The following is a 14,481-nucleotide window of genomic DNA, read 5'->3' as shown; positions in this document are numbered from 1 at the left end:
ATTGGATGACCGGTGAGTCAAAGTGCGTGAAATTGCTGAGACTACAGGCATTTCAAAAGAACGTGTAGGATATATTTTGCATGAAGAATTGAAAATGAAAAAAGCTTTGCAAATGTGAAAAAACGCATTCTCATGAAAAACTGAACAGTGCTTGGAACGTTTCAACAAAAATAAAACTGATTTTGTGCGTCGATTTTTTACTATGGATGAGACTTGGATTCTCCAGTACATACCAGAATCCAAACAATAGTCAAAAAAGTTATATGGAAAAAAGTACGGAGGTATCTATTCTAGGAAACGTGCGGTCACAAGCAAGGTCAATGCGATGCGATGCTGCTCGGCATGCCGAACATGCTATAACAGAAGCCGATTGTTCAGCGGCAAAGAAGACAAGGTCATGCCATCGGTATTTTGGGATGCTAAAGACATTTTGTTTAATTATCTTGAAAAGGGTAAAACAATAACCGGGGATAGTATTCCGATCTTTTACTAGACTAGACGAAAAAATTCGTGAGAAAAGATCCGGTTTGTAGAAGAAAAAAAGCATCTTTCATGAGGACAATGCACCTGCCAGAAAGGTGTTTTTGGCAATGGGAAAATTAAGGGATCTGCACTATGAATTGTTGGAACATTCACCCTATTCCCCAGATTTGGCTCCCTCTGACTTCTGTCTCTTCCCCAAACTAAAACTCTTCCTCGCTGGTCAGCGTTTTTCTTCGAATCAAGAGGTGACTGCAGCTGTAGAGGAGCATTTTGCAGATCTTACCGAGAACCACTACAGGAATGAGATAATGGCTCTGGAGCATCGCTGGAATAAATGTATTAGTCTTAAGGGAGATTATGTTGATAAATAAAAATTATTTTGAAATTATAAATTCGTTTTTCATTGTTAGGTAGAGAACTTTTCAGACCATCCACGTACATGTATGTGAACAAACATGTACTCTCGCAGGATCGCTCATCTAATTTCGGTGATCATTATATAAAATAAATAAATCCGCTAATGCCTTTTTTTTTCCCCAACGGGAGTAGGCCAGGCCATTTAGCTTTAACTAACTTTATTTTTTCGACTGAAGGGCAGCCAATCTCCATTCTTAGTCACTTACAGATAGCTGACCCAAGACTATTAGTAAGTTTAATTGGTATCTCGGTTATAATGAATATTAACTTGTGATCCCTAACTCTATATATTATTACTTTAAATGGCATTAGTTCTACGGTGGATTTATCTTGAAAGTGATCAGTATGAGAGGTAAATAAAAAATTTAATCTGCAACAGCTGATTGTTTAACTTAACATGAATAATGTTTTAGAACAATCCTGCTCCAGATCTGATCTGATTTTCCCTCTCAGTCGTTTCCGACCGTATATGACTTTGTAGGCATTGCCCATAAAGTATTTCCTGGTGAGATTTTTACAGGGTAGTTCACCACTGCTCTCCCCCATTCCCCCAATTTTATCCGGGCTCCGGCATATGGCTGGGACGTATTCATGACTGTAATCCATGTGAGTTCACCGGGATGGTTTGCCTGTTCTGGAGGACGAAAAATCCTGCTCCAGAGCCGGATTCGTCTTTTACTCTGTAGATGGCATAAAAGCAGAAAACAACATCAACTGTAATCTAGTGAAATGAAAAACAAAAAAACAACAAGAAAACAATATTGCTCTTACCCGTAACCTGTTCCTTTTTTTGGAGGATTAGTAAGAACATTGGGTCCAACTGGTCTGGGCTCTGGCTCCTCTCTTTTAACTGGGCTAAAAGATTCGATTATTCCTCGAAATGTTCCATAATGAGTTCCAGGTCCTGTTCTGTCAAAAAATACATATCGAATAATTAGAGTTTATTTTTTTTTACTTATAAGTTTAGATAAAAATATTCATTTAAAAACGGATTTTAATAATTGGTTGCATCATTTCACTATATTGACACGTAAAATGCAGTAACGAAATGAATTTTTTTTAATTATTATTTTTTTTTTTTTTTAATTTCAAGGGAGAATAGGTGCATTCCTTAATCCCAACTTTTTGAAAACTGGTTTGTGGTTGGTCAATTGAAGTGTAGTGTTATCTCATGTTCTACTTCCAGCTAGTATTACTGTGCACAATGTATTCTCGCCTTTACGCGCACACACACACACACACACACACACACACATGAAAATGGAAGATTAAAAAACTGACTTGGAGTGGAATCAATCGATAGTGAGCATGGTACTAATTTACTATAAGTTTACAATTTTTCATGGAAGAAGTCGCATAAAAAATCAACTTTCACGGAACAAAAGTAAATACGACTAATAAACAAATATTATTTTGTTCCAAAATAATACTTGTTTTGGAACAAAAGCAAATACGACTAATAAATTATATAAAAAATCATTCTTCATTATAGTTACAAATTTAAAATAAAAAAAAAAAACATCAAATAAATTACCTTGATGAGATGGTCACGGTAACTTCTTTGTTTAATTGCTTTCCAGAGTATTACTACATGTTGCTTGGAAAGAAAACTCTGAATTGTTAATATTCTTTTTCATGTGACTTCCATCCACTAAAGGTTGTAAACACCTAAACTGCTTGGAAAGAAATGTCAACGGACACCATAGTGTGAGGAACAAACAGCCATGGCGCCCACCTTAATAAGATGTGAAACCTCCTTTCGCTGCAGTGACTGCAGCAGTCCTAAGGGGCATAATTTCCACAAGCGTACGATAGCGATCAATCGGAAGTTTGGAACGTTCTTCCTCTAGGCATGTAATCAAGTCCTGGACTGATGTGGGGTGGATGTCCCTTGATCTCACCCAACGCTTCAGTTCATCCCACAGATGTTCAATAGGGTTGAGATTAGGGCTTTGTGAACGCCAGTCAAGTATTGTGACGTGCATGTCCACAACTCATGCCGTTACAACCTTATGACAGTGCACTGTCCACAAACAGAGGTCGAGGCCAAACTAGGAAAAAGAGAGGACCATACCATCACACCACCACCGAATTTCATAGTTGGGGTTATGCACTCTGGTAAGAGACGTTTCCCGGACATCCGCCACACCCTCACCCGTACATCTGCTTTGTAGAGTGGATAGCGTGATTCGTCGCTCCATAACACAGCCTTCCAAGTTTTCACATCCCACTGTACGCGGTCTTTGCACAACGGAAGACGATGCTGCATGTTGGTTTGGGTAATTCGGGGCTTGCATATTGCGATCCAACCATGGAAGTTATGTTGTGGGCTTCCGTTCTGAATGTGCAGATTCCTATTCCAGTCGATGTCCGGAACTCCGCATTTAATGTATTTGCGACGAATGGCGGTTTTTACATATATCCGTCGTAGCACCCTACTTTCACGTTCAGTGAGTGCGGTGAATCGTCCACTGCGGATAACACTTGCAGTTGACTCCCAGCACTTCTATCTCATATGGTATCACTGATTGTTTACCTGGGATGGCCCAATTTTTATAGAATTTGCCGAACAAATAGGCCTGAATATGGCATCCTGCCATAACACCTCTTTCAAACGCCTTCTATTCCCTTCTCGCAGCCATTTCACCTGGACACAGTTGCACTGACTTGGGTGCATCATATTCCTTCAATTTCTACCGGCTACACACGTGACTCGTTACATTGCACAATGCACCTTGCCCATGGGCCTGTCCGTTTACTTTTTTCCAAGTGGCGTACACTACATTAATAGCATGGGTGTTAAGGATTTTTTCCTTCTATTTTTTTTTATTAATTATATATTTTGGTATATTTTTACATATTCTGGAAATTCTACTCTGAAAAACAAACATGGAACTTTTTCAAGCCACTTATGGCCTCCAATAACTGAGGTCGTGGTATAATATCGGGCGATGAAATTCATATCTCACTGACAGACAGTCACTCCATGCCCACGGAGGGATTTGAACTGGCAGCCTGTTTAGAGAACCATTCGGCCAACCATGCCAATAATACAATAATCTGCAGTACTTGTATGTAGTTCCTTAAGGCCCGTGGTCTTTCAGATTGGTTTTCACACGTGTGTGTGTGTGTGTTCATACTTTTCTGATAAGATGTTTAGTCTTATGCGTAAATATAAATTTATATACACGTGTGTGTGTGTGTGTGTGTGTGTGTGTGTGTGTGTGTGTGTGTGTGTGTGTGTGTGTGTGAATGAAAAACCCTACCACTACTACTATAAGACAGGCTAACTCACCTTCATTTGAGAAAGCCGATAATGTTCCTAACTCGTCCTAGAAGGTATTCGAACTCAGTCTTTTCAATCAAAGGGCTTTGTCGGAATCGATTGCGCTACGGAGCGTTACAAATACTACTATGCTGTGTTCTCCAAATAGTTGGAGTAGAATGAAAATTAACTAATGTCTATAAACATTTTTATTCTGACATAAGCTACCTCTGCAGCATAACTACAGAAACACTACACAGCCTCTTGCCAAGAAATCGTGATACGTCGTTTCAGTAGAAGCATTCTGCGCATTCGTGAAGCACAGTGCTTCTTAATGAAATTAAAAGAAATTACGAAATTTCATTAAAAGATGAGTGTTGGATTAAGATCAGTGAAATTTTCAGGGAAGTGAACTAAGCATGGTATCGCATTTTTTTTTTCTTCGTCCAAGTTTTAACATGTCAAGATTTAGAACGGTATCGCTTCCCAGTTGAAATCTTTGAAACAGAATTTTTGAAAAATTTTAAAACAAAAGCTAGTGGTCTTGTTTGATCCAAACTAGTAAGACACACACACACACACACACATACGAAAGGGATCCCTTAATGATATAATTCCTTTATCCATACTTATTGGGGCTTATACATAACTCTGCATTTAGCGACAATTCAGAAGACGCCTCTAAATTGTTGCTAAATGCAGACTCTTTCATCGGATGAATCAACGTATAGAGCAGTTTATCACTCTAAAGGACGTCTTTCCGCTACTACGGGAGTGGTATGCTTTGTGAATCGCAAGTCATCCACAAAATACTTACTGATGAAGTGTTGATTAAGCACATTCCTAGATGATTTCTACTGTGGATATGATTTTGTTTGCCAAGCAGCTTGTTATAGAACGACATAGCTGGCCATTTTTAGTTTAAACAGTCATGCTCTTGTTTTTCATTTGGCCGCATTCTTCGCTGTGATCTCTCATAAGTTAAAAATATCATAAATGCTTCGAACATTCAGGCTTATAATCAATATGGCATCCGATCTGTTTCTATCTCACAGAATGCATCTCAATAATAAAGCAGGTCCACTAAAACAATACTAATATTTTTAGAGTATGATTTTAATCATCGTGTTCACCTTTGGACAGTTACGACCAAGTGATAATAGCATGGCTAATCCTATCTGCATTATGTGCTGTGGCTATGACTTGCGTGTGTTCTTCTGGCCGGTTTATCTGTTTTGCGGAATGAAAAACCCCAGTTACTTAGAGGGAAAAAAAAAAAAATTAAAAACTCCGTATCGGACCGGCTAACTCACCTTTGAAAAGTCTTGATAAAGATTCTTCAGCTTCTGGACGGGATTCGAATCCAGGTCTTTACCGACTGAACTATGGAGGCAGTCATATGATTCAATAATTCAAATTTTTCAGGATTTTTTTGTACAAAGCTTAAATAAACATCTCATATATACCATAAAAATAAATAAATAATAATAAGCCGAGTACCAATCGAGTAGGCAGGAGGTGATGAATGTTGTTTACATTGTTGAGAATGTATCTGAGCGAGTAACCGCTTTTAATTTTCAACTAACCAACCTCAATAATTTCATTGTGCACTTCATTTCCATCTCGCCTCATTTCTCCTTTACATATGAAATGATGAAAATGGGGGGGGGGATGCCTCCCCACGCCAAAATAATTATATTTTGTAGTCCTAGAGTATCACGGCGACTGACAAAACAGTGGCGCATGACAGAGCAAATACGATGTCGATAATATGAAAAGGTCTGGTAAGTGAAGAACTTCATACTGTCGATGCTATCATTCAATATAACAGTGATATGCAGATCAAGTCCTTTTATGTGAAATGTGAATGTTATCAGCATGATGTTTACATTTCATATACTGTTTGTGATATCGTTCATCACTGCATGTATTAAATAATAGTAGCGTGGTGTGGGGATGGGAATGGACGCGTTCTACGACTCAGCCTTGAACGAAAAGATAAAATTGTCCTACTGGTATATTCAGAACCGGCGCTAGAGTATTTGGCGTCCGCATGCAATTTCTATCTAAGCGCCCCTGTAACGATCCGAGCGTGTGTGGTTCTTTTATGATAATAAAAACCTAAAATTATTTGAAATTTCTTAAATAAATTTTGATAGAACAACCACACGTTGGTTCGCTAAATGTAACGAACCGGGGGGTGTTAACCAGGCAGGATAATCGTTAAAAACCCGAATATTCCAAAAATTCTTAAAAGTTAGGCAAATTTTGACAAAGCCACTTCACTTTAATCGTTGAATATAAATTCAGAGATTATAGCCTTCTCACCGACCCGAATCGCTAACAAAATTAAAATTAAAATTAATTTTAATTAAAGTTAAATTTATTTGAACTAAAGTTTAAAAAATTCTTTCATTTTACAAGTTAGTAAATTCTTAGTAACTTGTAAAATAATTTTAATATTTTTTATAAGTGGAACTATTTTTTAGGAAAATAAAAGAAACTCAAGATAGATTGAGAAAATAAGAAAAGAATTCAGAAATAATTAGAACATTTAATATAAGTATAACATCTTTACAGAATAACAGAAAATAAATTAAATTACATAAATATACTTGAAAATTTTTAATTAAAATTTCAGGGTTTTTGATTTCATATTCAGAAAATTAGAAATAATGGTCTTAAGGCCTAATTCCGCACATATATCATTTTCAATAGCTATTAACGCCAAACTAACAAGCCTTTTTTTGTGACATACTTGTTCGTAAGTAGGTTTTAATCAATTTCAACTTGGAAAAGGAACGTTCACCGCTCGCTACACTAACAGGTAAGGTTAATAGTATTCTTAACGCAATTGAAAAGTCAGGGAAAGATAAATTATTGGACACAATAAAATTAAGAATATCGAAAGGGTTTGAATATTTAAATTATCCTTCCGAAAAATATCCCGAAAAGCACATAACTCGTCATGTATTTCTATTGCATTTACGTCTTTATTGGCGCCGTCCTTCAAGAGAATCTCTAAATTATTATTATTATTATTTTCGGGCTACTCCAGGGAGTCCTTAGACTCATCGAGGGAGGCCCTAAATATCATGTCCACACAACTATACGACATTCTCACAGTATCTATCATACCTTGCCTTGAACTCACTCACCATCATAGCACCCACAACAGACTCTGGCAGCTTATTCCACTCATTTACCACTCTAAAAGTAAAGAACCCAGCTCTAACACCACTGCTAACCACACTCTTGCCCAGCTTCCATAGGTATCCCCTAGTTCTCCCACCACTAGTCCTGATCTCAAAAATATCTTCTGAATTAATCTTATAGAATCCTTTTAGCAATTTGAATGTCTCAATCATATCTCCCCTTTTCCGCCTATCAACCAGTTTCTGCAACCCACAAATCTTCAACCTGTTGTCATATGTTTTCTCATATGCCAAATCGTCACAACGTTTTCGTAAATCTTCGTTATTAATTTGTAGTAATCTATACAAGAAATTGAAATTATCATATGTTTTTAGTTGTTCAAAACGTTCTATTAACGAACACATTGCAACGTCTAGAAGTATATAAAACACATTCACTCTAAATTTATCTTCTGCCGATTGTGGCGTTTCGTCATGACGCTCGTAGTTAAATTGTCGTGTCTTCTTTCGTCGTCGAACTTCCGTACCAGTTTTAAATTCTTGTTCTCCATCCACCTCTTCACTCAGTTCTTTTGCCGTTTTTAGAACTTCTTTAAAATTATTTGTATCTGATCGATACTCTTGTAAGAATATTTTTAAGTTTTCGATAGATTCTAAAGCAAGTGTAATGTTCATATTTTTGTCTTGAAGCATTTTACTCACAGGGTTTATATTCTGTTAAGTAAATCATACCAAGTTATAAGAGAGCAAATAAATTTGTAGTCCTTTATTTTAGTAACCGCTTTTAATTTTCAACTAACCAACCTCAATAATTTCATTGTGCACTTCATTTTCATCTCGCCGCATTTCTCCTTTACATATGAAATGATGAAAATGGGGGGGATGCCTCCCCACGCCAAAATAATTATATTTTGTAGTCCTAGAGTACCACGGCGACTGACAAAACAGTGGCGCGTAACAGAGCAAATACGATGTCGATAATATGAAAAGGTCTGGTAAGTGAAGAACTTCATACTGTCGATGCTATCACATAATGTTTGTGCTTCATGCTGAGTTTCTTTATTAAAATTTTCATTATTTAAAATTTCAAAAAGTGCATCGTAAATTTCTCCTAACTGATATCGTAGAGGGCGGATTGCATTAATTTTACTTTCCCATCGAGTTTTTGATGGCTGTTTCAATGTTAAATTTTTTACGAACTTTAAAAGGATTGCCCAATGTTTCTAAGAGAATGAAAAGAAATTGTATATTTCTTGAATAATTGCAAAGAAACTAATTGTATCTGCATTCATTTTGGCTGCATCGTTAATGATTAAATTTAGAGTATGAGCAGTACATGGCACGTAAAAAGCTCGAGGATTTTTGTTCAAAAAGAAATTTTGGAGCCCATATTTTTTTCCCTTTCATATTTGCCGCATTGTCATACCCTTGACCTCGCATGTCTTCAATGGGGATGTTCCATTTTTCCAGTTGTTCCATTATTGTTGCACATAAACCACGTCCTGTGGAATCTGATATATCTACAAAACCTAAAAAGCTTTTCCTGATCGTGACAATTCCATTATCATAGGAAACAGAGCAATAATAATGGTCATTTGTTCTGTTTTACTTGCATCAGGTGTGCAGTCTAAAATTATGGAATAATATTTAGATTTTCGAATTGATAATAAAATTGTATCCCTGATTGCGTTACTTAAAGTTTCCAATATTTCATTTTTCTGTCTTTACTCAAATACTGTACTCTATTGTTTTGATGTAGCGCCCTTTCAACATGATTTTACCATAACGGGATCAAACTTGGCAAACAGTCCGACTAATTTAAAAAAAAAAAATGCCGTTATTCCTTTTATATAATTTATCAGATGATCCGCGAAAAGCTAAAGTTTGGCTACCAAGGAATTTTATAATTTCAATCAAGCGTTCTAAAACACTCGTCGAATGTTTCTTTTCCATTTCATACATGCTTTCAGTCTGGCAATCAATAGTAGTTTTGATTATTTTGATTATTAAATTTTTATTAAGTTCCTTCCATTTTAAGAAATTTTTCATGCGAATTAAACTAGTCTCATGTCTATGCAAAGTTGTACTTACATTTCTCAAATCGTTATAACCTTCTACAAGACTACTTGATTCAGTAGGTGCAAAACGATTGCAACAAAAGCAAAAAACAGCATTTAAAGTTTCGGAATAAATGAGCCATGTTCTTGGCAAGAGCTCCCCGTTTTCCATTTTTCTATTATAATACGTGTCGCCAAATTTACGACCATGCATCTCTGGGATATATTATATTTTTCTTTTGAACAGGCCCCATTTCAATTAAAACAACTCGTAATTTTTCATCAATTTCATCAATTCCCCATTCACCTGGATCTTCTAAATTTACAGAGACTAACAATGTGTTAGTTTCGTGGTCAACTACAACTAAATCTTCTCCTAACTGTTTTTCGCTAAAATCATACGTCTTGTTATCTTGCTCAATAGTTGCAATAGTACTTTCATGAAAACTGGATGATATGCACGGTTCTTCACCTCTGATTTCTGATGTATCGAGTTGGTTACAATCTGCATCATATTTTAACAAATTTATTCAGAGCCCCAGTTTGTTTCTTTCTCAGCATGACGCTTACGATTTTGTGCACCGGATAACTTTTTTCTTAATTTTTGATTCCATTTCTATTTTATACCCACAAGAAATTATTACACAACACGACACAGAGACGAAATAATAGTCCGCACTGCGCTGCTGTCAGTAGCCTACTGAGATGCGTACCCTATGACTGGCTAACTAGCAACAAATGTTTTGTGCAAAAATTCGTTTCTGCGCATAAAAACCGTTTCACTTTAGATAGACTGCAGTAGACACAACATTCTGCATGCAAGTTTAGCCCGCTCTCGCTGCAAAATTGTAAACAGCCGGCTGATCAAAGAGGCGGCAATATACATTTTTTTTTTAAATTTTTATTCGGTGTATCCGGCCTTATTTATTTTAATATTGATCATTCTAAGAATTTTTTTGTTTTTATGATAAAAATTTTGTTTCCTAAAAATGAACTTATTAACCGTGCCCCGGTGGTGGCTCCCCCTTCGTGGCGACGCCCGCATGCTCTGCATGCCCGCTTCCACCGGCCCTGATTATATTCTACAAGTTTGACGTGGATAAATGTCACAAACGTTTGGATGTTATGTTAAACCCCCCCCCCTCTTTTTTTTATTTAATCAGTGTTTTCATCACAAATGAAAATGTTTCTATTAAAGGCCGATCACAAGCTGCATACAGTTTGTTAAATAATGGAAAAAATAAACCTTTAGCATTATTTTGAACATTATATTTTTCATCTGCTAAGCACTTACTGCTTTTTTGTTGGGGCTGACGGCCAGAAAGGATCTTGAACAATTTTTTTTTGTAATGCGTGAAGTCTGTCAAGTCGACGCTGTCTTATCATATCCGTATAAGCTTCTCCCTCAAACACACGAGAGAACTTTTCAAAATAGCCATCGTTTGTTGCTGCTTTTTGCTTAAATCCCGGTCCATACATCTGCATCCCTTTGGTGGCTCCCTCTCTAAAACCTGAAATACATACATAAACAATATAAGATAACATAAGTAAAGAGAGAAATGGCTATTATAATTTATTATTTTTTATCTGAAAAAATTATCAGTGTAAAATGAAAACCTTTCCCTGATACCATTTATTTCAAACTTTTTAATTTGTATTATAATTAAACAACGCTGGCCTGGTTGGCCGAGTGGTTAGCGTATTCGCTCTCCAGCCAATCCCGCGTAGGCATGAATGTTTGTGATTCTCTTCTACCTTCATACATTCCTTCACCCAAATATAGATACACTCTCCCAATATGGATTGGGTCACCATGGGAGTAATAGACCCAAACCTCCCTCAACGGGAGAAGCCTTCACCCTGCAGTGGATAGAAAAATAGGCTGTTCATCATCATCATAATTAAACAACAATCCTATCCTTTCTAAATATTAATATAATGGGATTTTTATGTGTATTGGTACAAATATTTAATTATTGAACCAATGTAAAAAATCAGCTAACGCCTTTTATTTATTCTTTCCCTATAGGGAGTAGATGAAGCTGTTTTAGCCCTATCTAGCTTTCTGGAGACTGAGTGGGCAATTCACTCTCCACTGTTAGCCAATCAGAGATAACTGGCCCATAACTATTACTAATTACACATGACACCAGTGAAGAGATGCAGCTGACAAGTGCCGCCATCTCGTGGTCCCTAATTCTTTTTTCTTTTTTCTTTTTTCTTTTTTTTTTTTTTTTACTGTTTGAAAATAGTGTGGATTCTCCGGTTGATTTTCTTCTTGAGTTTACGGGACGAAAAACTTTTTCGTGAGAGAAAAACCCGCTTGTGTGCACCAGAGATCAACTAACTCGGGAACCGATCGAAAAAAAAAGTACCCCAGTCGGCGGCTAGAACAGAACTTCTTTTGGCGCTTTTCCTTTGTGCTGTTATGAGCCGTGGATGGCACACGCCACTTCCATTGAACTACACAGACATTTAACCAATATAGTAAATAAAAATAAATAAATAAATCCGCAAACTCCTTTTGTTCCCTACAAGGAGTAGGCGAGGACGTTTGATCATTACTAACTTTTGGTGGCTGAGTGACGATCAATTTCCACCGTTAGCTAATCAGATAAAGCTGGCCCAAAATTATCGTTAATTATCAATTTGAGTAGCATCTGATGATGGAGGCAGACGAGTGTAGCCATCTCATGGTCTCTAACACAATGCATATTTGTCTGAAATAGTGTGGATTCTACGGTCGATTTCCTTCTGTTTAAAGAACGAAAACTCAAGACTAATTCGAGAACCGGTCGAAAAAAGGTTTATAAAAAGTTCTCTAGTCGGCGACTAGATTCGAACTCAGAACAACTTTCTTCGGGCGGCTTAGCGCTATGGGTGTAAAATCCACTTTCACAGGCTAAATGGATCTTAACCAAAGCGGTTGTTAAATTATTCTAAATGGATCTTAACCAAAGCGGTTGTTAAATTATTCGTTTTTAGATTCCCATGCATCATTATGTGTTTAATACCAGCTTTGTTCAGGGATCGTTGAGTAGTTTCAGTGTGCTGTTTGAATCAATAAAGTTTAAACGGTTTGAGCTAAAACGTAGTGGTTTATATTACATTTTGAGTGATTCTATCGATTTATAAAAGGAAGTATCTCACTTAAAAGTTATTGTGTTTTTGTTCTGGACAACCATCAGCATCGAGAGATTACCAAACTCTAGAATGTGAACAACTCAGTTCGAAATTATTGACTGTACTCAAGATAGCAAAAGAGGTTGTGCATGTAGTCATGTGCGAGTCATTTTTAATCAATGACTTGAACACAAGGTGCACATTACATTAAAGTTTCTGTCACCCAGCGGCATGGCTAGGGAGGAGGGGGGGGGGGGTCCTCCCCGGCTGCACTTTTTTGGCGTTTAAGAAATCTTGCTATACTGTCTATAAAACAGCAACTGAGTGATGAAATCGACGATTTTGCTAACAGAAAAGCAAGAAAAATAACATTTTAGAATGTTGGAATTAAAATTTTACTTCAAAAATAAACATAGCGTTTTTAATTTATTTCCCTATACGTCCTTTTGACTTTTTTGTAGTATTTTTGGTGTGTATTGAGAGGGGGGGGGTTGCAAAAGCTCTAGCTAACACTACTATCACCTCTGCTAATAGAGAAACAACGAGTTAAAAACGGGTTTGTCGACGGCCTGTGGTTTGTTTATGAATGCATCAAATAACCACATAATGATGATAATAATAATAATAATAATAATAATAATAATAACATTATTGAAGCAGTGAGATGTGGTTTCACGATACAATCCTTAAACTAAGCAACACTCATAAGAGGGAAAGAGTCCGCGCTCTTCTCCTCGACACACAATCAAAAAAAGGAGGAGCATCAAGAGATAACAGAAATAATGTTAATGTTTATGTATTTATTTATATGCAGACACGCCCCGGTCATACCACACGTTAGGTTTCAGACCAACGTCGTATAGAGAATTTCGTCGTGAAGCGGATCGCTGTTCTCACCCCCCCCACCACCACCACACACGCACTTGTAGATGCATATAATAGTTTAGAAACGTTTTTAAAGCAATCATATATGTGCGTGAATGATGTAAATAAAGCATTTATTTATGTCAGCTACGCAAACAAAAAATTTAGTATGCTACTCGGAATGACTTTTTCATTTGTGAAAATTATACTAAATTTTTTGTTTGCGTAGCTGACATAAGAAGACACGGCAATCTGTTGGTCATCGATCTACACCATTAGAAGTTTTTCCCATTTCGGCAATAACACTACGCTTACAGACAACTGTAGTATTAACTAGTGTAGAATTTTTCACTTCATTTTTGTTTTTAACAACTGTAACAGTATGTGCGAAGTAAGGCTTACTTCGCACATACCATTATTAACAACAATAAAATAAAATAATAGTTATAAACAGTTTATAATTCATAACGAACCACAAAAACACCAAAAAAAAAAAGTAAATAAAGAGAGTTTGGAATACTGCGTATCGTTTGATTAACGGCAGCATCATGTCGCTAAAATCGTCGTATGAGCGAATGCGGCATCGTAAATGGGCAGTGGTCATAATTTAAAAGCGTCATATGGATCGTCATAAAGCGAAGTCGTAAAGTCGAGTATTAATGTATTTTCATATGTTATGTTGAGATATTTATGTGAAGCTCTTCACAGGAAGCGTCCGAAAAAAAAAAAAAGGTAAGAAAAGTGAATGCTTCTTTACGAAGCATAGACTTTTTAAGTAGTCCATAAATTTTCACCAAATACAATACGCCACAACAGCTTTTGGAATATTCGAAAGAGTTGACTGCATGTTTCTGTTCGCGAAACTTTTTTTTTCCACTAAATGAGTGGGAAAAAATGTGCAGTTCACATTTTTTCACATCCCCCCCCCCCCCCCGCTGAACATATTGTATCCGGTTGCACGTTAGAATTAAGACTTCCATGACCAATAAACAAACTTTGACGAAGATACTTGGTCACATCTTGACAGTAATTTTCAATAAACGTTTTCATCAGTGGCGGAGACAAAGAAGCAAAGTGCAGCAGAAACGGCTTATTCGGAAGGAGATTAAACTCCAAA

At 36.6% G+C, this 14,481-nt stretch overlaps 1 protein-coding gene across 1 annotated transcript in view; it reads right to left on the bottom strand.

Moving 5' to 3' along the window:
* LOC150099519 (cilia-and flagella-associated protein 96-like) overlaps positions 1-14,481 on the bottom strand; it is a 69,901-nt gene that overhangs the window by 53,052 nt on the left and 2,368 nt on the right. Inside the window, exons 2-3 of the mRNA XM_090404527.1 lie at positions 10,672-10,888; positions 1,672-1,809 (exon numbers count right to left, since the gene is read on the bottom strand). Coding sequence (XP_090260653.1) covers positions 1,672-1,809; positions 10,672-10,888 — 355 coding nt within the window. The remainder of the gene's footprint in view (positions 1-1,671; positions 1,810-10,671; positions 10,889-14,481) is intronic.

The sequence above is a fragment of the Typopeltis vanoorti genome, chromosome 14, assembly GCF_054136105.1.
Source record: "Typopeltis vanoorti isolate ZY-2024b chromosome 14, IOZ_Tvanoo_1.0, whole genome shotgun sequence".
NCBI classification, from domain to species: Eukaryota; Metazoa; Arthropoda; class Arachnida; order Uropygi; family Thelyphonidae; genus Typopeltis; species Typopeltis vanoorti.
This window is presented reverse-complemented; position numbering and strand designations above follow the sequence as displayed.